The 24187-nt window shown below is 38.3% G+C and overlaps 1 protein-coding gene across 3 annotated transcripts in view; it reads left to right on the forward strand.

The window, feature by feature from the left end:
* Positions 1-24187, forward strand: part of Grm7 (glutamate metabotropic receptor 7) — an 890093-nt gene that overhangs the window by 285950 nt on the left and 579956 nt on the right. For all 3 annotated transcript variants that reach the window (NM_031040.1, XM_087659435.1, XM_087659436.1), the window contains 1 exon segment: positions 18067-18283. In NM_031040.1, coding sequence (NP_112302.1) covers positions 18067-18283 — 217 coding nt within the window.

The raw sequence follows: 24187 nt of genomic DNA on the forward strand, positions 1-24187 counted from the left end.
ACAGTTGGATACCCAACGAAGGAGTGGGTCACGAGCAACCTGGGCCAAAAGCTGCTGAATTTTGCTTTTGGAATTTAACTCTTTCTCGCTATTCTGGTCCAAAAGATGATGGCTTCTGGGAAATTACTCCTACTGATTGTAGCAGGGGATTAAGGAGAAAACAGCTTAGATACTTGGGTTCTCTTCTCTCTTTTTTTCTTTCTTTTTCTTTTTTTTCTTTTCTTTTCTTGGATATTTTCTTTATTTACATTTCAAATGTTATCCCCTTTCCTGGTTTCCTCTCCAGAAACCCCCTATCCCATTCCCCTCACCCCTGACTCTATAAGGTTGCTCCCCTTCCCATCCACCGACTCCCTCCTGCATCCCTGCCCTGGCATTCCCCTATACCGGGGCATTGAACCTTCACAGAACCAAGGGCTTCTATTCTTGTTGATAACTGACAAGACTATCCTCTGATACATATGCAGCTAGAGCCATAGATCCCTTCATGTGTCCTCTTTGGTTGGTGGTTTAGTCCCTGGGAGTTCTGGGGGCTCTGGGTGGTTGATGTTGTCCTTCCTATGGTGTTGCAAAAACCTTCAGCTCCTTCAGTCCTTTCTAAAACTCCTTCATTGAGGACCCTGTTCTCAGTCCAATGGTTCACTGTGAGCATCCACCTCTGTATTTGTCAGGCAGAGCCTCTCAGGAGACAGCTATATCAGGCTCCTGTCAGCATGCACTTCTAGGAATCTGCAATGGTGTCTGGGTTCTCTTCTCCCTGACTCAGGCTTCTCCCTGGCCAAGTGAGAGTATTGGAGTTGCTTAACATTAAGTGAGCCAGAGAGAAAAGGAAAAAAAAGGAAAAAAATCAGGTACAAACAGAGACACATGCATACTGGATGGAGCAGAGAAGGGCTAAACCTCTACTTTGTTTTTAATTTAGTTTTTATACCTTCTCAGAATAATTGATTACATAGGTTTCTAATCACTTCTACAATCCAAAAGTTCATAGTAAATTTAAGGCAAGAGTTCATATCATAGATTGGTAATGCTTAAAGAGTTCCAGCAGAATTGTTTACATGTCTTTTAATTAAGCCTATCACTTTAGTAAGCATTCTTTATCTGTTACTAACACCATACATTCATTATAAATTTAAAGCAATAATTTTTATTTCATAAGTTAGCATGGTTCTGTCAAGAGACTGAACATCTGCCTTGTGCATTATTTTGAAGTCTTGTATAAATATATCACTCCATCATGGATTTTCTGTCTTTGTTCCTACATTACATTACTCATCCCCAGTTTATGACTTCTAGTTATCAAACAGTGGCCTCATTCCTAACCTACAGGAAATGTTTTACTTGATTGTAAATTTGTTGCAAGCCTGCTTTCTTTTATTAAAGCAATTAGTCCATGACACCTGAAGGTTTACAGAGTTATAGTTGTACCCTTTATTCTATAGGGAGCTTGAGATATCTTGTATCAATTTACAAGTTCTATAAAATCATGATCCGGAATTCTGAAATCATCAATTCTTCTGCACATGATTGCTGCATGATAGTACATTTCACACATATTCTGCAGGGAGTCTGACTAATATGGTGGGCTAAGGCCCAGGAATAATTAGGCTATGTAATAGTGTCAGGAAAGGCACATGAGTATAAAGCAGCAATACTGGGATAAAGTCTCTGAGGGTCCTACATCTCAGAACGCATCCACCAAAGCTGTGCAAAATGGTGAGTCATCTCCAGAAAACTTACTTTCTCAATACACCTTTTCCTAGGTGGCTTCTAACACTAAACCTATCTAAAAACAAAATCAATAAAACACTAGATTGAGTGGACATACGTGCAACCTGTAGGCACCAAGGTACATGCTTGCTCTCCATGTATAAGACAAAGACTTGAGTAGGACCCTGAGCTAGTATGCTTCTAAATAGCTCACTTCATTGCTTTGCTCATTAATTCACAAGACAGTTTTCTTCGTTCTATAATCTGATGAGAAGGAAGGATGTCCCAAGAAAAGCCTCCATGATGAAAAAAGAGCGATAATCATTTTTTCCTAGTTCTTGTCGCTGGACATCACTTATCTGCTCTTGGGAGAGCAGTAACTCCTGATGCTTTTCAACACATTGGCCAGAGGAACCATGCACGTGAGGAACATACCAACAGATCTTGTTTGTTCAGCAATTTTCCACCCATTTAGTATCTGTCTAATTTATTCAAGGAAGACTGACACTGTTCCAATTCTCTCCCAGAAGAATGCTGTCCAGTGATAAAGGGGTGATGCATAGAAACCTTGCCCTCCATGAGGTTAAGTACTCTGAAGAAAGAGGGAGAATAATAAACAGATTGTAAAGCACATAATTGTTTAATTAGATTTGTGAAACTTGATGCCCCAAAACAAAATAGTTTCAGGAATTAAAAAATAAATATATAACCAGTTAACCTCCCAGTAAATCATTGTTTCCCCAGAGCAAAAAATTGAACTTGGGCAAGTATTTAATGCACCTCCTAGTGGTGATCTAATAATAATTGTGGTTCCTTTATATTTACAGTGTTATTCAATATCAAAATAATTCAAGTTCTCCAATCACTATTATTTGTAAGTAAGGAATACTGATGTTTTGGAAGTGTTCACTAATGCATGTACGTTGTGTTATTTAAATGTTCAATTGTAGAACTGGAGAAATGGTTTAGTATGTAAGTGTCCTGCTTCTCAGAGAAGACAGAGGTTTATTTCTTAGAACATGCATGGTGGCTGACAACTAAATATAACTGAATCCTGACACCCACTGTGAGCACCAGGCACTCACATAGTAAGTATGTATAAGTGCAAGCATGTGCGCGAGCGGACACACACACACACACACACGCACACACACACACACACAGGGTGGGAGAAATACAGGTGTGCAGGTGTGCAGGCAAAACACTCTTGCAACTAAATAAGTGAAATAAATTTGAAAACAAAATTTAAATAAAACATTCAAAACAAATGTCCAATTTAATTATTCTGAAATGTGTATTCTACTAGATTTGACTTTCCATTCATGTCAGATTTGTTGAACACGTGTATCCAAATATAAACGATGAAATTAAGGAAAATAATGTTTATTTTGTCTTAAGTGAAAGGTATGGATTTGAGAAGTATAGCACATGGAACCTTGAGACGTATGCCTCTTTTCTGCTTTTGTTGCCTGTTCATTTTCATATTGTTTAGAAATCACCATAAAAGATCATTTCGACATGAATTTTATGTGATAGTTTTGAAGCATGAGAACAAATTTTTGTCAACCTTTGATTACATACAACTAGTTTTTCATTCCATAATTACTGTCAGCTGACTTGGTTCTTCAGAAATACCATTGAAGTTATGACTGAATTTTATTTTATTGTTATTTTTATAAAGATAGACAGAAGAGAGAAAGAGTGAGGGAGAGAGGGAGAGAGAGTATAATCTTCCAATGGAACATGAATGACTTACCTGATACTACATTCTTAGCAAAAACTGATTCTTCCTCTCCCAGTAGCTAATCATTGCTAATAATGCCACAGCTAGTGGTGTAAAATCATGCTCAACTCTGTTCTCCAACTGAGATTTGGGTTGGCAGGGCCATACACAGGACTTGTACTGTGAGTTCGTATGTGTCTCTGCCCTGCTGTGTCCAGAAAATAATGTCATCTTGAAGTCAGCTACCTCCTTACGCACACACTCTCTTTCTGGACCTCTTTGGCAATAATTACTGAGCATAGAGAGGATATTCATGTGTAGTATGTAAGGGATTCTTAAGAGTCCTGAAGATCTTTGCTCCACTGTTTATGTATAAACCTATAGTCATTTTTCCAGGAGCTGATAGACTAACTTCATTTTATAACATAATGTGGGTTAATATGAGTCTGTAAACAACACGAGTCAGCTTCATGTAAATCTAGAAGTAGATCTCAGCTCAAGAGGGCAGAAAAAAAACTCCCTTGAAAAGCCTTGAAGTGCATATGTGTGTGCCACAAAGACTCTTGTGGAAACAAATACACCCCATGTTTTATAAGTCAGCTCATTGCCAGTTTATCAGATTGAGAAATAACACCTCTAATCAGCTGAAGATTTCGTGAAAAGGAAGACTAAGCTTTCTTCAAAACAGAAAGTGTGTGTCACTTACATAAGACTGTCCAATTTATAAACCACCAAAAGGGTTAACTTTATACCCAAGCTGGGGACTCACAAGGCATATAACTTAACTTCTGGAGGATCTAATGCTTCTGATCTCTGTAGGACTTGCATTTATGTTCAGACACTCACACACAGATACACACCATGCAAATAATTAAAAAATAATGCAAATAAAACTACAACCTGTAAGGTTTATACAGTAATGTATCTGAAAATAAATCACAAAAATTTATTTTATGCAAATTAATCATTGATTAATACTTATACATTTTTATGTATACTAAGTCAGTATATACACAGTTATTTTATTGACACAGTAAAAGACATAAAGGGTTAAAAGAGATATTATTTAATTCAACCTAAGAGAACTAAGAAATTGAAAATGTTAAAGCAGAAAGTAACTATTATGAAAATATAGTCTTACTTACCAACATAGTCCAGAAGAGAATAACCATCAGGCATATATTCAGATAACTCAAGATTGAAAGACTCATCAGCTTGTCTTGATCATAGATCCCTTTCCTGTAAGATAAAAATTAATATAGACATAACTGTAATAAAGAGTTGTAAATGTATATTTGTAACAAATAATAGTCAGGGTTTGTGAAAACAAGATGCAATGGATGAATTTGTTAAAGTTGGTAAAAAGGGGTATGGAATAAAATAAAGAAGGAATACTTTCCTTAAGTGTATTGCTGTATCTTGTATATCTGGAATTAACTTTATGTAAAGACCCAGAAGAAATGAAAAGCATCTACAAGTTTTAACACACTGAACAGATCTAACACTACTCTAATTGAAAATGGCTATCACTTTGGGCACATTATTTGTAGTTGATTTTAGCACTGTGGTAGTGATAATAGATGGGGGTGAAAATGGAGAGTGGGTTTGTCTGTCTGCATGTTTTCATTATGCATATCTAGAACATAAGAAAAAGCATGGACATTCGCTATTACTCTCCTATTTTCTTGAGATAGGATCTACCATTGAAAATGAAGCTTCAGATCATTGGTCCAGGTTGACTGGTAGCCAGCCACAGTGATTATTCTGCGCAAAGGCCCATATGACTAGAGCCAGGATTTATTTTGAGGGGGAGAGGGCTTTTGCTCTTGCTTGAATAGCAAAAGCTTAATCTGCTGAGCTATCATTCCATCTCAAGTTTTAGTTCTTAAATATTATATAGGGATTTGATGATAATTTTAGGAGAAGTAAAAACAAAAATTAAGAACTCCATGGAATTTGCAATATTTTCCCCTTGCTTCTGCAGTACAGAGCTCCTCTAGAGAGCTGAAGAATTTAGGTTGAACTACTGTGATGATAAACCATCCAAATCAAAACAGCAACACATTCTTGGCAAGTTATACATGAACCAGAAAGATAAATGCAAAAATGACAAATATGATTTAATTAATGGTAATAATTATTCAGTTTTACAGAAGTAGATATTAACCTGTGGCGTTTGAGAAAACATTGGTTATAACACAGAATCCTTGAGAAAAATAAACATCAGTGTATGAAGGAGCCTGATTCCGAAAGCACGAATTGATGTAGATCTCTTTACAATGAACGTATAGAATGGATACGTGTGGGTGATTCAAGGGAGGGATAAGAATGTTCTTAGTATTTCTCTCTTAAAGTGAGACTCTAGAACAGCAGGAACTCTGATCACCTGACATGATTCAAGGCACAATGCTAGACAGTGTGTTAGCAATTCTAAAGAAGAATCCCTTTGACCTTGTTCTTGAAAATAACATGTTATTGTTTTGGATGTTAGACTCCAAAAGCAAAACTATGTAAATATAGTTTCTGAAAAAAGAGATACTTTTAAAATAAAGACAATAACAATGTGCAGAGAAAACCTATGGGAAAAGAATATAGAGACCATGCATGCCACAGAACGTTGTATTAGTCATTCTTAAGATTATGGTATAATACCTGAAAGAATTTAGTTAGGAAGTCTATTAATTTTTTTCTGTTGCTAGAATAAGATACTTTAACCAAAGCAATTTATGGAAGAAAAGGTTGATTTTACCTTTGGGTTTCAAAGGATTGACTATAATGGTGGGAGGGGTATAGTGCCAAGAAATTGAAGGAAGAAGCTGAGAGATAACATTTTAACCACATACATGAAGCAGAGAGAGAATTTGGAAACAGAATGCGGCTCTAACTCTTCAAACTGCATCTAGTGATGCATTTCTTCTACTAAGGCTCCAAGTACCCAAAGTTCCACAACCTCTCAAAACAGTGCTGTCAAATGTTTAAATACTTGAGCCCCTGGAAGACATTTCTCGCTTAAACCACAAAGGAGAGGAGTCATTTATTTTAGCTTATGGTTTCTCCTTGTGCCTAGGCAAAGACCTGGTCATAGAGAGAGGTCTGGATTACAAGGCTTAAGCCCCATATCAGCAGTCTAGTGGCCCTATATCTGCTATGTAAGTCATGACTAAAAACTTCTAGACTATTCCACAACTGTGCCACATTCTTGTAACACATATCATAATGCGTGCCTATAAGTGCTATGCGCGATAATTCATATCCAACCCATATTAAAGTGCAGACCCCAGGTAAAGATAAAGGATTCATACCATAGTACCAAGTCACATAGTCCAATAATGCCAGTCCTCATACCAGAAACCCCGGAAGTACAGCCATTGCTCAGTCCAGGAGAATGGAAGTTTCAGCAGGTCTAATCAGATGTTTATGGCCAGGAAAATACCCAGCGAAGCACTGATATTCAAGTTATGCTTGAAGCCCAAAGAAACTGGTTGTAATAACTGTATATGAGTGCAGCCATCACAGCAACAGGATAGATGAACTTGTCAGCAAGAGCAAAAGAAAGCAAAAGGAAACATATTCTCCCTATTTTATCTGCTCTTTTACTTGAGCTGCTACCAAATACTGGGCATATTTAGAACAGATCCTCCCCTTTAAAATACCTGTCAAGAACATTTCGCACTAGAGTGCCCAGTGGCTTGGCTATGGACTCTAGATCCAGTCAAGTCAGCCGTGATTTACCATAGCAATGTCCTATATTAATAATGTAATGTAAAATACTCCCATGACGCTTGAAAATGCATAGTGACAGAGACTGTGTAAGGTTCCACTGATTGTTGTTGAAGGAAGCAATAGATTTATACATGAGGAGGAGGATATAGGTTAGCTGATTTAGAAGTTTTTTTGCAACCTTGAAAGTCTCTAATGATTAAGAAACATAAAGTGTTTTATATAAAAAAGCTTTGTTCTTTAATAATCACTAATAAGAAATAAGAAAAAGAACATCAATTTACTCTACTAGGTCTTCTGTTTTTCTAAGAATTTTAGGTAACATACTCTATCAAGAAAACAGAATAGGAACAGAGATATGGCCTATGGCTCAGCAATTAGGAACAGATACATTCCTTTCAAAAGATCTGAGCTCCATGTTTCATCACCAGAGTAGGGTAACTCAGAACCACCTGTAACTTCAGCTCCAGGGGATCTGGTGCCATATTTAGGACTCACTGACCACCTGCACGCTGAAATGACCATTTGCACATACAGTCACATTCATTTATACACAATTCTCCCAAAAAAGGTTTAAAAAGAAGAAAGCAATACATTATAATGTAGTTTGCTTTCTTGGAAAACAAACTGAAAAAACTATTCAAGTTAATAATAGTTTGAACAAGAATACAAGTAAATAAGCAAAATTAATGTATTTGTATATTCAAGCAGGATAGAAAAGAATATTAATTTTATGTCATACATGCTAGAATAAAAATAAAAACTGTTTTGAAAGAAAGGTAATAAGCAATATGCAAGGCCTACACAGAGATAATTATATGATTTTATTAAGAGGAAATAATGGAAGTGAATGAACATTTTGCAATATATTTTTTAATTTTTGAAAATTCAAATGGACATTTTTTTAAAATTATATTCAGCATAGAATCTTCCTAATGTCTCTCATTTCATCCTCCGTATCCCTATCTCACCTTAACTTTATGTTTTTCTTTTTTTATAGTTTACCAACTTCAGTACTTGTCATACATTACTTATGCCCATTTTACCATATAACTATAGCTTGATTGACCTAGTAGAGGTCACATCCTTAAAACTGATTTCCTCCCAGAGGTCATCAATTGAGAATAACTATTTAGCTAAGGGTAGAGACTTTTAAGTTCTTTCACCTTCCATATTGGAATGTTGACTGACTTGTTCTTGTGAAAGTCTATGTAGACAGCTACAGCTCTTAAGATTTCCTGAGTGCTGATTTCCTGTCATGTCCAGAAAGCACTATTTCAGTTTGGTCCTCCATGACCATTCAATCTCTTTTTACCTTTGGTTATTTTTTTATTGCATATTTTTATATTTACATTCCAAATGTTATCCCCTTTCCTGGTTTTTTCTCCACAAACCCCTCCCCCTGCTCCTAAAAGGGTGCTCCCCTACCCAACTACCCACGCCTGCCTTCCAGCGACAAGCCTTCACAGGACCAAAGGTCTCTCCTCCCATTGATGACCAACAAGACCAGCCACTCTTACATTGTAGTTGGAGCCATGGGCCCCTCCATGTGTACTCTTTGGTTAGTGGTTTAGTCCCTGAGAGCTCTGGGAGAGGGGGGTCTGTTTGGTTGATATTGCTGTTCTTCCTATGGAATTGCAAACCCCTTCATCTACTTCATTCCATTTTTTAACTCCTGCCCTGGGGACCCCATGCTCAGTCTAATGGTAGACTGTAAGCATCTGCCTCTGTATTTGCCAGGCTCTGAAAGAGCCTTTTGGGAGACAACTATATCAGGCACCTGTCAGCATGCATGTGCAATAGTGTCTGCCTTTTGTGTCTGTTGATCTTATTAACTTTTTCTCATCTTCTTCTCCAATAATCACTGAGTCTTAACATGGGGCATGGGGCACATAATATTTGTACGAAGACTCTCTGCACTTTTACCATTTGTGAGTTAATGCAAAAAATAAAAACCGTCTCTTATAAGGTCTGAGAGCTTCAAGAATCGCTGAGTAGAAAGATATGAATTTAGAAGATACTTTGATACTATCCTTCCTTAATAATATATTAATATTCCTAAAATAAAAGTACTAAGTTCCTCCCCTGGAGCCTGTGGGCTCATGAATAACAGCTTTGTGTCCAAATGTACAAAGCACAACTTTCCACAGAAAGTTAATGTCTACCACTTTTAAAATCCTTGCCACAGTGGCATCCGTGGATATGTCCTGCTACATCAGTCCTTGTTGTAAATTCCAGTAGCTGGGTCAGACTCTTGGTGACTGTTCCCTTAACAGTGTGACTAGTGCCTTCTTGCATTTTGAAACATAGGCAGCAGGGGAGATTTGAGTCAGTACCAAGCTCATTTTTCCATGTTCTATGAACAAAGAGTATATTGTTCAATACAAGGGTCTTAACATAAGTTTGTGAAAGCCACAAAAACTAATGACAATAGGCAGCATTGTTTAGGAGATTTGGGGTTATGTCTGACAAACATCTCAAGTGGAGTGGATTTTTTTACTCTTTCTTTTTATTTACACTTTTTTTTTTACACTTCAGATTTTACTCCCCTCTGGTCCACCATCTTATTGTTCCACATCCCATACCTCCTCCCAGACTCCCTATCTCCTTGACTATGTTTCTACTCCCCCAGATTCCTCCACCCCACCAGAACTCTTCACTTTCTGGGGTTTTCAGTCTCTTGAAAGTTGGGTGCATCATCTCTGACTGAACCCAGACCAGGCAGTCCTCTACCGTATATGTGGCTTCATACAAGGTGGTGTATGCTGCTTGGTTAATGGTCCAATCTCTGAGAGATCTCAGGGGTCCAGGTTAATTTGCACTGCTGGTCCTTCTAAAAGGTTGTTCTCTTCCTCAGATTCTTCCAGCTTGTCCCCAGTTCAACTGCAGGAGTCAGTAGCTTCTGTTCATAGGTTAGGTGCAAACATCTGCATGAGTCATTCAGCTGCTTGTTGGGTCTTTCAGAGGGCAGTCATGATAGGTCCCTTTTTGTGACCACTCCATAGTCTCAGTAATAATTTCAGGCCTTGGGGCCTCCCCTTGAGCCGAATCCCACTTTGGGCCTGTTATTGGACCTTCTGTTTCTCAGGCTCCTCTCCATTTCCATCCTCGCAGTTCTTTCAGGCAGTTACACTTATGGGTAGAGTTTTGACTGTAGGGTGGCAACCCTATCCCTCACTTGATGCCCTGTCTTTCTGTTGGAGATGGGTTAAACAAATTCCCTCTCCCCAGTGTAGGGCATTTCACCTTAAGGTCCCTCCCTTTGAGTCTTGAGAATCTCTCACCTCCCAGGTCTCTGATACATTCCGAAGGGTCCCCCCAACCTCCTACCACCGGAGGTTGCCTGTTTATCTTCTTTCTACTGTCCCTTAGGGCTTCAGTCCTTCCCCCACCCACCTAATACCAGATCATGTTCTCCTCTTCCTCCCATCCAACAGTGACCTTTTCCTCCCAGGTCCCTCCTTGCCATCCCTCTTGCTCTATTGCCTTGACAATTTTTTAAAAGCTAAACAAACAAATGAAAGCCTGGCAAACCAACCCCCCCCCCAAAGAAAAAACAAGAAGAGTAACAACAACAGTATAGCAACTTAGAGAAGAAAGTGCTTTTCAATGGGGCCTTACAGTTTCATAAGATGAGTCCATGACCAGCATTGCAGGCAGGATGGCAATGGGTCTCCAGCAATAGCAGAAGGCTCACATCTGATCCACAAGCATATAGTAGAGAAAAAAGAGCCAAGTGAAAATGAGATAAATGAGATAGGGTTTTAAAACTTCAAGGTCAACCCATCCTTAGTGACATATTTTCTCCAATAAACCTACACCATCTAACTTTCTCTAAACAGTTAAACCAACTGGAGACCAAGTATTCATTTAGATGAACTTATGCAGGCCATGCTCAATCAAGTGACAACATGGAGGCAACTTTATCTGGTAATTAGCTTTCTATTTGTCAACTAATAGTTTCTGAGTGGAACATTATAGCTTGTGTAACTGCAGTTCAACTATTTTATAAATGTTTAATAAATTTGAACTAAAATAATATTTACTTTTCCACGAAAGAATATATGGTGTTGTAAAATGTAAACTCTACAATAATATATAACTATAATGCAAGTCTCATCAAATCTTAATAGATACTTTTGCTAAATTGTTAAAAAGTTCTTTTAAAGTTCAAATCTAAAACTAAACAAGCATTATTACTTAGGGTACATTTAAAATCAGTTTAAAGAAGGAACACACAAGAATTAATGCAGTTTTAACACACTCCAAGCTCATAAAAACAAGCATAGTTCAAATGTTGACCTAAGACTTCAAAGCTAAAAATATGATGTAAAAGTCATGCAAATATCAAATGATTACTTCAAATTTTAAAATATGTGGATCAATGAGATGGCTCACAGGAATGAGACTTGACGCTCAAGCCTGCTGATTTGAATTCAATCTTCAGAGTCCATGTAAAGGTGAAAGCATCTGTTTCACACAGTTGACTTCTGATCTCCACATCTGCGTTCTGTCATATGTGTGCCACTCCTCCTCCCCAACACTAATAAATTCAAAAGAAGAATTTAGCATTTGAGAAGAAATCAAACCATGATTAATTGTTTAATGAGATGTATTGGGGCAACAAGTGAACCATTTGAGAGCTTGTTCTACCTCATTGATCAACCTGAAATAATTACATGAAGAGATTTCACCAAAAACCATGAGCATTCTGTCACTTTGAGGGCACATCTTAGAATATTTCTAATAAAACCTGATAGATGGGGGTTGGGGATTTGGCTCAGTGGTAGAGCGCTTGCCTAGCAAGTGCAAGGCCCTGGGTTCGATCCCCAGCTCCGAAAAAAAAAAGAATAGAAAAAAAAAAAAAAACCCTGATAGATGAGCACAGTGATTCAATCGACTCTCAGGACTCGATGTGGGATTTGAATGATAGTGAAGATTTAAGTATTTAGCAGTATGAGGTGAGGCTAAATGCACAGAGGATTATGAGAAGTCACCCGCAAAGAAAGAGAAAAAGAGGAGGAGAAAGGAAGAGAAAAATGCAAGGTAAGGGGGAAGAAAATTAAATTCATATTTTATTATGCAGGTATATACTCAAATGCAAATACAAATGTCCTAAAGAGATTTAAAAACACATTACTAAAGAGCCAAGGATTAAATGTATCTGTTGGTTTTAGGTATCATTCTTTGTACTTCTTATAAATAATATATCATTAATTAACCAAGACAAAGCAAGAACTCATCCCAAATTTCTTTTCATGCAAAGTAGGTGGTGGTAGTTTCTTAGCCTATTTTATACTTATCACTTAACAAAATTATTCTTCAGTAATAGGTACATTTTTATCAGGAGAAAAGAGTCATACAGTAAGTTGCATTTTTAGTTCTGTGATTAAACATTAGAAGTATTCTCAAAATAATGACTTCATAAACCTGAAAATCTACTGGAAAGCAGGAAGCTGAGCATGAGGCCTCATGACTGTGTAAATATGCAGGACCAGGTATCACAAGTTATAGAAATTCCTCTGTTCTTTCATTTCTATTTCCAGGAAGGTTATCTCTATGCAATGCATTTTGATCTCAGAAGTGAAATCCATTTGATCTTTAATCCCCTATCCTAGGACCATTATGTGCCTGGTGTTGACTTAAATGAAATAGTGAAGAGGAGGTGTGCATGAGCATGAATTGATACTTGTGTCTTAATCCATGGGTTATTTCCTATGTATCTGAAATGGATACACCTAAGAAAACAGTGGTTTTCAAAAGACAGGTGATAACGAGGAAAGGAGTCACTTTCACCAAGATTTCCATAGCTCCGAGTTTTACATAATCAAGAGAATGTTTTCCATTGTGGTATTTTATAATTGTGATGTTTCTAAGCATCTACAAAAATGAAAACTTGAGAGTAGACTAGGTTTATTTTGACTTGCACTCTTTCAAAGGTGTGAAGGGATTTGGGAAAGGACAACATCTGTGTATCATAATGAAACTTCTACATTTCAGCAAACGAAAATTAATGGAAATATCTTACCTTTGTGCTTTGTTTTTTTTTTTTTTCATTTTTTGTTAGGACAATTCTGGTGAGTCTGACTCCCCGCTACCTCCTATTTATCCCTGAAGCTCTATAAATGAAGGTTTTTCTTTCCTCAATAGCTAAAGTTTCCAAACTATAAGTACATACATACCACATATTGTTAAGGTGTTTGTATGAGCATTATCAATGTGTTTAAACTAATTGAACAGTTGTTTCAGAATGAGCTTCAAACTGACTTTAAGTGATGACATAGTCATTGCTAGGGGCAGAAATCCACTTTGACTTTGATCATCTACTGGCCTTGCTTTTTTGCTTGTTATTATTTTAGTAAAATTTTGAAAATTAGTATAATTAAGAGTTCAGTTGTTTGCACAGCTATTTTCAGGCTTGAGTAGGAATATTAATTCCATATCTATTTATTCTGAGGTCATGGTTGAAATCTGCAGCTCAGTGCCTACTGTTTCTATGAAATAAGCTAATGAAAATATAGTACTCTATAGTATATTCTAGTATATTATAGTGTAGAACACTTCACAGTGAGTAGATGAGGAATTACCTATGTAACTATTAGAACATGCTGTGTACATTATAATGAGTTTAACATATAAAAGATGTTGCTTCTAAGGCTGTCATCTTTGGAATACACATAAGACTCTTAACTTGCCTTAGAACACAGAGGAGAAAGCTAGCCTAAGCTGTAGAGAACTTAGGAAATGTATTAGTTCTTACCATTATTTTGATAGTGTGTTCTGATACATAGCCACTTTGGAGAATAAGGTTTATTTGGAACTAGAGCTCTGGATGGGATTTGAATCTATCATGGTGGAAAGGCTGAGAGGCTAGCTAAGAAAAGGAGAGAAAAGAGCAAGTAGGGCCAGGATACAAAATTTCAAAACCCACTGCCACTGATGCAGTTCCTTCTGTAAGGATCAATGCCCTTGCATTTGAAGGTTCCAGAACCTTCCCAAACTGACACTGACTGGAGACTAAGTATTAAAAATGCATGAGATGGTGTGAGATATTTCACACTCAAACCACCACAAAAAGTCTAATGTGGAGTATAGCCTTAGTTATAGATATATATTATTCTATATTTTCGTAATTATTTCCAAGGGCATGAAATGCCCACTCTGTCCTGGTATCATTTTGAACATACACATTCCTGCCTTGTGAGAGCAAGTAAATCACTGAGGTCCAGGTACTAGTTATCAAATGACTCAAGCTCTGATCCCAGTACTTGATACTCCAATCTTATTCCACTTTACCCTCAGTGCCTCTTGAAAGCCCTGTTTTTCAATTACTCGGTGAAGAACTCAGCAGAAGGCTCCAAGGTTTCCTAACACTGGTTTGTTCTTTGAATGAGGCGTAGAGAGCCTTCTTGTCAATTCTCGAGGTGCAGACCAGCAGCACCTCTGGGTAGAGAAACAGATTTTTCAGGCTGCATGAGGCTAATGTATAATTTAAAAGGTTGGTGGAGAACTGATCTTTATAATAATAATAACCATTCTCCAACAGAAGAAAATAACATGGAAACCAGAATCAGTCAATGTGGAATAGAATTTTCTGGACTCTGATGGTCAAACTGAGTTTGACTTTGGCAGGTTTGCGGCAAAAAGGTGGACTATTGGTTTAGTTTAGACAAAGATCAAAAATAATATCTGAGAAAATGACAAAATAAAGGAATTTTCAACCAAAATTGTTTAACTACCTTATTATTGCACATAACTACTTGTACTACCTTCCAGAAATCAGAGAGAGAAAACAGCTGGGTGGAGTGCACTGTAGAGGATAGCCAACACAGGGATCTGGATGCCAGGGCCCAAGCCATGCTTGTGATCAATAGTGATTTGGCAGCTTTCCTTAGGGTGTTTGAGACAGTGTGTGTTTAAGGGTGTGTGTGTGTGTGTGTGTGTGTGTGTGTGTGTGTGTGTGTGCTGTGTGCTGTGTTCATTTTTATTTATATGTAGTTGTCATACATAGAATAAATATAATATAATAAGTATAATATATAACATACTATAATATGATCAACATAATATATATATTACTGATCCTCAATTTCATTTATCTTTATATCAATTCCTCAAAATTACACGAATAACTATATTTTTAATAATCCCAAAACATTCACTCCACACCAGAAAAGAGGAGTGATTTGATACTTAACATCCTCTTTGGTCTCTTAGTTTGTTCTTCATAGTTATAAGCTCTAGAGCTCCTTTTTTTGTGTGTGTTTCTTTTTTTTTTTTTTATTAACTTGAGTATTTCTTATATACATTTCGAGTGTTATTCCCTTTCCCAGTTTCTGGGCAAACATCCCCCTCCCCCCTCCCCTTCCTTATGGGTGTTCCCCTGCCAACCCTCCCCCCATTGCCGCCCTCCCCCCAACAGTCTAGTTCACTGGGGGTTCAGTCTTAGCAGGACCCAGGGCTTCCCCTTCCACTGGTGCTCTTACTAGGATATTCATTGCTACCTATGAGGTCAGAGTCCAGGGTCAGTCCATGTATAGTCTTTAGGTAGTGGCTTAGTCCCTGGAAGCTCTTGTTGCTTGGCATTGTTGTACATATGGGGTCTCGAGCCCCTTCAAGCTCTTCCAGTTCTTTCTCTGATTCCTTCAACGGGGGTCCTATTCTCAGTTCAGTGGTTTGCTGCTGGCATTCGCCTCTGTATTTGCTGTATTCTGGCTGTGTCTCTCAGGAGCGATCTACATCCGGCTCCTGTCGGTCTGCACTTCTTTGCTTCATCCATCTTGTCTAATTGGGTGGCTGTATATGTATGGGCCACATATGGGGCAGGCTCTGAATGGGTGTTCCTTCAGTCTCTGTTTTAATCTTTGCCTCTCTCTTCCCTGCCAAGGGTATTCTTGTTCCCCTTTTAAAGAAGGAGTGAAGCATTCACATTTTGATCATCCGTCTTGAGTTTTATTTGTTCTAGGCATCTAGGGTAATTCAAGCATTTGGGCTAATAGCCACTTATCAATGAGTACATACCATGTATGTCTTTCTGTGATTGGGTTAGCTCACTCAGGATGATATTTTCCAGTTCCAACCATTTGCCTACGAATTTCATAAACTCGTTGTTTTTGATAGCTGAGTAATATTCCATTGTGTAGATGTACCACATTTTCTGTATCCATTCCTCTGTTGAAGGGCATCTGGGTTCTTTCCAGCTTCTGGCTATTATAAATAAGGCTGCAATGAACATAGTGGAGCACGTGTCTTTTTTATATGTTGGGGCATCTTTTGGGTATATGCCCAAGAGAGGTATAGCTGGATCCTCAGGCAGTTCAATGTCCAATTTTCTGAGGATCCTCCAGACTGATTTCCAGAATGGTTGTACCAGTATGCAATCCCACCAACAATGGAGGAGTGTTCCTCTTTCTCCACATCCTCGCCAGCATCTGCTGTCACTTGAGTTTTTGATCTTAGCCATTCTCACTGGTGTGAGGTGAAATCTCAGGGTTGTTTTGATTTGCATTTCCCTTATGACTAAAGATGTTGAACATTTCTTTAGGTGTTTCTCAGCCATTCGGCATTCCTCAGATGTGAATTCTTTGTTTAGCTCTGAACCCCATCTTTTAATAGGGTTATTTGTTTCCCTGCAGTCTAACTTCTTGAGTTCTTTGTATATTATTGGATATAAGGCCTCTATCTGTTGTAGGATTGGTAAAGATCTTTTCCCAATCTGTTGGTTGCCGTTTTGTCCTAACCACAGTGTCCTTTGCCTTATAGAAGCTTTGCAGTTTTATGAGATCCCATTTGTCGATTCTTGATCTTAGAGCATAAGCCATTGGTGTTTTGTTTAGGAAATTTTTTCCAGTGCCCATGTGTTCCAGATGCTTCCCTAGTTTTTCTTCTATTAGTTTGAGTGTGTCTGGTTTGATGTGGAGGTCCTTGATCCACTTGGACTTAAGCTTTGTACAGGGTGATAAGCATGGATCGATCTGCATTCTTCTACATGTTGACCTCCAGTTGAACCAGCACCTCTAGAGCTCCTTAAAACAACTAAGTAGACTAATCTCATCTAAGAGTAACTGACATCATGCTAATAGGAAAATAAAGGACTCTTTAGTACTTGTGCACTGCACACAACAGGACTGAAAGCAGTCTCCCAGCTCTTAAGGCAAATGTGTGCAGCTTTGGAGAAGACCTTTCAAAATGGAAGAACCTCTGAAGTAGTGGCTCTCCAACTTCCTAATGCCATGGCCCTTTAGTACACTGTTAGTCCTCCTGTTGTGGTGACTTCCAGCCATAAAATTATTTTTGCTGCTATTTCATAACTGACTTTGCTACTGTTACAAATTATAATGAAAATATGATATTCAGAATATCTGATATGTGACCTAGAAGTAGGTCATAACTCATAGGTTTGAGAAGGCTTTCACTGGGGACCAGCCTTACCTGAGCCAAATGGGCTACTGAGCACTTTTATATTATGGTGTTCTTTGGTAAGTGAATTACTACATGGAACTCACATCGCTTTGCCAACAACTCATGATGTCTATGAGGAAACATAACCTCTGTTGACTATTCTGCTCTCTAGATACAAGGCAGCTGGGCTACATTGGTTTTATATCAGTTAAAATATTTGCTGGATTGGTTATGAAGCCTCCATATCTAGCTAGGCATGGTGTTTAGCATACCCATCCCCTGCTATATCCATTCCCATTTCTTAAGGAAATAAAATAAAACAAGAAGACCCAGAAGAAAATGTCCCTTTTTTGTGTGCATCTAGGTAGTATGTACTTGTAGGATGGTGGCTGGGCAGAAAACCCACCCTGTGTGATGATCCAGCCCTGTCCTTTTTGAGTGGCTAATCTTACATGGAACTCTGTCCCACCTTCCTGGTGTGCTCTGACATTGGTGTTTTCTTGTCATTTCAGATCCCTCAGATTAGTTATGCATCCACGGCTCCTGAACTCAGTGATGACCGGCGCTATGACTTCTTCTCTCGAGTGGTCCCGCCTGATTCCTTCCAAGCCCAGGCGATGGTTGACATTGTAAAGGCTTTGGGCTGGAATTACGTGTCTACTCTTGCATCTGAAGGAAGCTATGGAGAGAAAGGTGTGGAGTCCTTCACACAGATTTCCAAAGAGGCAGGTAGGAAGTGATTGTATTTTAAAACTTACCTTCTTTAAAAACAAAAAATCTGTTCCTTGCATTTTTCTTGAGATAATATTGAGTGAATTGTAAACATAATCACCATCATGCCCTTGATTTCACATTCCCTATGTCCTGTGACAGTATCTCTAGGTATTTATCTATAACATGTTATTTTGGGAAAGGTATGAAACTGCCACCCCTTGGTGTGAACAGATAAATAGAATGGACACTGCAATGGACACTAGCTTCTGCCTAAGAGATGTAGAGGAGAACATTAATCGGATCATAGATCATGAGAAACTATGACTGCCTTTTTCTATCCATAATCTGTTTCCTCTTGGTACCTTCCCTATGTGAGGAGAACTGTTTAGAATTATATGAACATGAACACAGGTCCACCCTGATTTTGTTTTGTTCGTTTGTGTTGTTTTTCCTTAATTAATTTATTTGTTCACTTCACATCCTGATCACAGAACCCTCTCTCCTTTCTGCTACTGAGGCCAGTCAGAAAGTAGATCCAAAAGGAGGCAACAGAGTCACAGTCAGCCTCCCACTCTACTTGTTAGAGTACCCACACGGAGATCATGTTGCACATCTGCTACATATGTGTAGGAAGCCTAGGTCCAGGCCTGCATGTTATTTGGTCTTGGGTCAGTCTCTGTGAGCCCTCATGGGTATAAATGAGTTGACTCTGTAGATCTTTTTGTGGGGTCCTTAAACCTTCTGGCTCCCCCAATCCTACCTCCCACTCCTCCACAAGACTCTTCAAGCTCAGCTTAATATTTGATTGTGGGTCTCTGCATCTGTTTCCATGAGCTGTGGATGAAGCCGCTCAGAAGACAGTTATGTTAAGCTCCTGTCTGCAAGGATAGCAGAGTATCATTAATGGCGTCAGGAGTTGACTCTCTTCCACAGGATGGGTCTCAAGTTGGGTCAGTCATTGTGTGTCCATCCTCTCAATCTCTGCTTCATATTTATTCCTACCCATCTTGTAAACCAGACGAATTTGGGGTTGAAGTTTTTATGGTAGGTTGATGTCCCCCTTCCTCGACTGGAAGTCCGGCCTGGCTAAGGAGGTGGCCACTTCAGGTTCATACCACAAGGACATTTGCTCAACTATGCTCATAGTTGCTTTACTCGTTATAGCCAGAAATTTGGAAAAACCTAGGTGTCCCTCAACCAATGAGTGAATACGGTGCACTTATATACTGGAATAAAGAAAGAGCCGTACATTTATACAATGGAAGATAACTTAGCTATTAAAAGAAAAGACAGCATGTGATTTGCAGACAAACAGGTAGAACTTGAAAATATCATCCTGAGTAAGGTAACCCAGACCCCAGAAAAGCACATATGGCATCCACTCACTTATAAGTGGACCGTAGCCATAAAGCACATGATAACAGTGCTACAGTTCACAATCACCCTAATTTTGAAAGAGCATCTGATGCTTCTGAATGACTTGGCTCAAACAAATGAAACTGCCCAGGTAGAGTTATTTAGGCACATAGAGCTGAAACTTGTGATTCCTTTCAGGGAGTAGGTTCTATTTAGTAGGATTTATTTAGAACACATTTACTAAGGATGAATTCCTGATCTCCCTTTCACTGCCCTTTAAATGCTAGAATTCTACTGGTCCACATCCTGCCAGGTACTATGAAGTTATTATTCTAAGGTAAAACAGTCAATTTTATTTATAAGAATTTTATTCAACCAAGATGGTCATTGACTAGTGTAATGAATCAACAATAAAACCGAAGAGCAGAAGGTCCATTTTATGTGGAAAGGTGCCATATATCATGATAGCAGGGTCTTGTACATCACCCTTCACTGTGGACATAGCCAGTGGATGTGGCTGATAGACCTGCTTATGATTGTGAAGAGAAGCTTCTTTGAGAATCTCATTTTTTTAAAATTTATTTTTATATTTTGATCTTACATGCTTTAGTTTTTGCCCTCTCTCTTTTCCTCTTCCCAGAGTTCTTCACCACATATTCCCCTACCACCCCACCATGGTATCCCCCTTCCCCAGGGCATTGAGTCGCTACAGAATTAGGCAAATCCTCTACCACAGAAGCCAGATAAAACAGACCTCAGCTACATATGTGCTGGAGGGTGGCAGGGGGGAGGGGGTGTCAGACCAGCCTGTATATTCTATGTTGTTGGTGGCTTAGTCTCTGGGAGCTCCCAGGGGTCCAAGTTAGTTGACACTGCTGGTCTTCCTTTGGGATTACCATCCCTTTCAGCTCACCTCCAGTACATAGACAGGGCCCCCAGTGAAAGGATGGGGTCATCAAACAACCTTCAATATTTTTAGCCCAGAATTGTTCCTGTCTAAAAGAAAAGCAGGAACAACAATGGAGCAGAGACTGAAGTAAAGGAGGGCCAACCAGTGACCCAGTGACTAGCCCAACTTGGGATGCCTCCCATTGGCGGGCACTAAACCCTAACACTATTAAAGATGCTTTGTTGTGCTTGCAGACAGGAGCCTGACATTGCTGCCCACTGAGAGGGCTCTATTAGCAGCTGAGTGAAACAGATGCAGATTCTTACAGCCAACTGATAGACTGAGGTCAGGCATTCCTATGGAAGAATTAAGAGAACTCACAACATGAGCACATGATAGGATTAAGTGTCACTACCCATCTGTGTCCTTCTTACCTTTTGACATCTGACTGAGATAGATACTCCTGTTTATAATTACCCCTGGCTGACACAAATCACCAGCAGGTGTCATCTTAAACATGATTTCCACGTTCAAGCTGATATGCAAACCTTCCTCTGTTGTGTTGTCTTTGCCTGGTGTTTCTAACTTTGATCACATTCCCAAGACTCTTACAAGAGGACAAGTTTCTCTTGTTCACTGCTGTAGCTCTAATTCTTGTGGTCCTAAGAAGGAAAATCTCCAGTATAATTCAGTTAGAAACCTTCTGAAATGTCAGAAAATTTTAACTCGCTTCTTATGGAGGGCTGTGATATATAGAACTCATTAGCAGCAGGGCTCATGACTCCCCAAAGAGATTCCCAATCAATGTAATGACTATTGTTTTTCCTTTCTCTGTCTCTTCCGATCTTGCTTTGATCAACCTTTAGTTGAGATAAAAGAAATGTCTGAACTATATGGCTGAAAATGAATAAATTAGGCAATGACAAGAGAAATTACATGTAAATTGGTAATTCAGGAATAAAGTCCAGCCACCATCTTGAAATATTTAATTGCTACAAGAAAGTCCTGAATATGACATTGAACTTTGTATTGGATAAAACAGAGAGGATGCTCAGTCATCTCCCATAAAATCGTAACAATTTTATGGTAACCGTCATGCGGAATATTTAGGAAAAGAAAACTTTTTCTTGCTTTGGAAATAAGATAAATGTTCTGACAACAGGTTTCAGTGAGAAAAAAATTATATGGTTGCTATTCCTGGTGTCTTTGGTTAGATCCACAAGATATGACATTAGAGATTGTTATGTAACACAGAAAGGAATGACCTTTGTAGTATTGTATGCATGTTAAGGATTATGCACTTAGCTAACTACATTTCAAGATGCTCAGCTCAGAAACAAAGCCTTGGCAGGGACAGTCATTTAAAACGAAATCTTTTAACCTGAGACCATGCTGCCTGGGGATAAGAATTAAAAAAATAATCACCTGCTGCTGCAGACGTAGGAGAAAACATGGGAGATCCAGGTGACATGTTAGTGATTAGTTCTACGTATTATAACATTCAGATAATGGGTATAGGCCACCTGTGCTATGTCACATGTGCAATTAATAACTTTAAGTATGCTTATGTGCTTCACAGATATCCTTCTCCTCTGCTAAACAAGGAGGAAAATGGTCAAAGACAGAGGGAGAATTTACTGTTCATAAAATGTTGACTAAATGCATCTACTGTGTCTTAGGGGAAATGAAGTTAAATATCATTTCTTTCCTATGGGTTTTTTATTAATTTCTTTGTGGGTATATGCATTCATTTTTATAATATGTGCATACACATATGTCTATTTGCATATATAAGCACATATTTGGGGGTTATCTATCCACCTTGTCTCTGTCTTTCTGTCTCTTTTCTCTCTCTCTTTCTCTCTCTCTCTCTCTCTCTCTCTCTCTCTCTCTCTCTCTCTCTCTGCATGTCTTCAAAGTTTACAATGGGTGTCTTTCTTGATTGCACTGCACTTTATTTATTAATAAAACACTCTTGCTTAACCTAGCACTTGAGTGATACACACTCTTACTTCTGTACTGTAAATATTTTATACATGATTCATCATTTCAGTCCTCAATTTCAACATAGAGAGAATGAGATTTATAAAGCCCGTTTCATCATGGTTGTATGATGAATGAGATGTTGTATTGGGAAGCAGTTAATACCCAGAAACATCTAATTATTAGTGTATCACTTTGATTCCCTATCAATATTTATTATTCAAATTTAAAGTTTTGAAAATGATTGGGATAGTCTGATTTCAGTCATAATTCTAAATAATATCGATGGTAGAATGATTTTTCCTAGTACATTTTTAAGATAAAAGGAAAAGAAAAAATAAATGAACTAGAGTTTCTCACACACACACACACACACACACACACTTGTGTGTGCATGCATAAGTGTGATGGATAGATTACATTTTATATGTACTTGCTTCAATCTCAAAGAACTAACTTCTATTGCTTTTAAACATTTTGTTTCTGAAGAATGTCATCCTTCTTTATAAATACCTTTTCTATTTCAGAATACTTTCATCTCAAAGCTTAAGGGATCTTTAATCCTAAATCAGAGGGTACTCTAGGATGGAACCCTATCTTCAGAGCTCACAGTGGTATAGTACGGTAAAGCTCCGGAGTATCACTCCTTGGTAAAACACATAAAGATATTTCACTGGAGACAAACGCCACATGTAAATAGACCTTTAAATTTCTATTTATTGTTTGCTAGTATGTATGTCTGTATGTGTATATATATATATATATATAATTTATAATATATAGCCCTGGTACCCTAGGAGGCTATAAAGTAAATATAAAGTATTCTTATTTAAATTCTAGATTTTCCTTGAATGTATCGTTTTTACCTTCTCTATACTCTCTATAATGGTCTTCTTGAGGTCAGAGGTTGAGTTTAGATATTACTCAGTCTTCGGGACTCTACACCTTGGGAATGTAGAATGACTACTTACTTAATGGTTTTTATACACATTTTTATGTCTCTGTAGTGGGAAGCTCATCTGTGTGTGTGTGTGTGTGTGTGTGTGTGTGTGTTTTCTTGTAGATCAATTCACTTTATTTTGAGACTTTTTTTTTTCAGTAGGAATTGAAGCTTTCTCTGTTCAGACAGGCAGACTAGGCAGGGATGTCTGGCTTCCTTCTCTGTCTACCTCCTCCATGCTGGGATTGCAAGTCCTTGCAACAGTGTTTCCTTTTTACTTAAATGGTAAGAATGCAACTCAGGCTCTAGTGCTTGTACAGCAAGTGCTTTTTAAACTGAGTTCTCTCCCTCCATTTCCCCTCCCCCAATCCCCATCCCCGCCCCTCCTCTCCCACCCTAGAAATTTACAGCACTTCCCTCCTATTCCTTCCTGGATGAAGCACTCTGATCACTGTGTTTCTGATCATCAGGGAAAAGTCAAATATGTGTCCATGGGCTGTAGAGATAGTTCAGACAAAAAAGGCTAGGTTAACAACAAAAATATAAGAAATATAAGTGTACCTATTTTTTATGTTGGTGTAGGGAATTTGAACTTGCATTCTCAGGCTTGGACCACATACACTCTTGCCTAAAAAGCCTCTTTTCAGCCTAGGGATCATGCTGTAGATAGGCATGTATTAAAAACACAACCTTTATAAATCTACATGGATATGCTAATGACAAATGACCACTTGCCAAAGTTTTCAGAAGG

Source organism: Rattus norvegicus, chromosome 4, assembly GCF_021556685.1.
Source record: "Rattus norvegicus strain SHRSP/BbbUtx chromosome 4, alternate assembly SHRSP_T2T, whole genome shotgun sequence".
Taxonomy (NCBI): domain Eukaryota; kingdom Metazoa; phylum Chordata; class Mammalia; order Rodentia; family Muridae; genus Rattus; species Rattus norvegicus.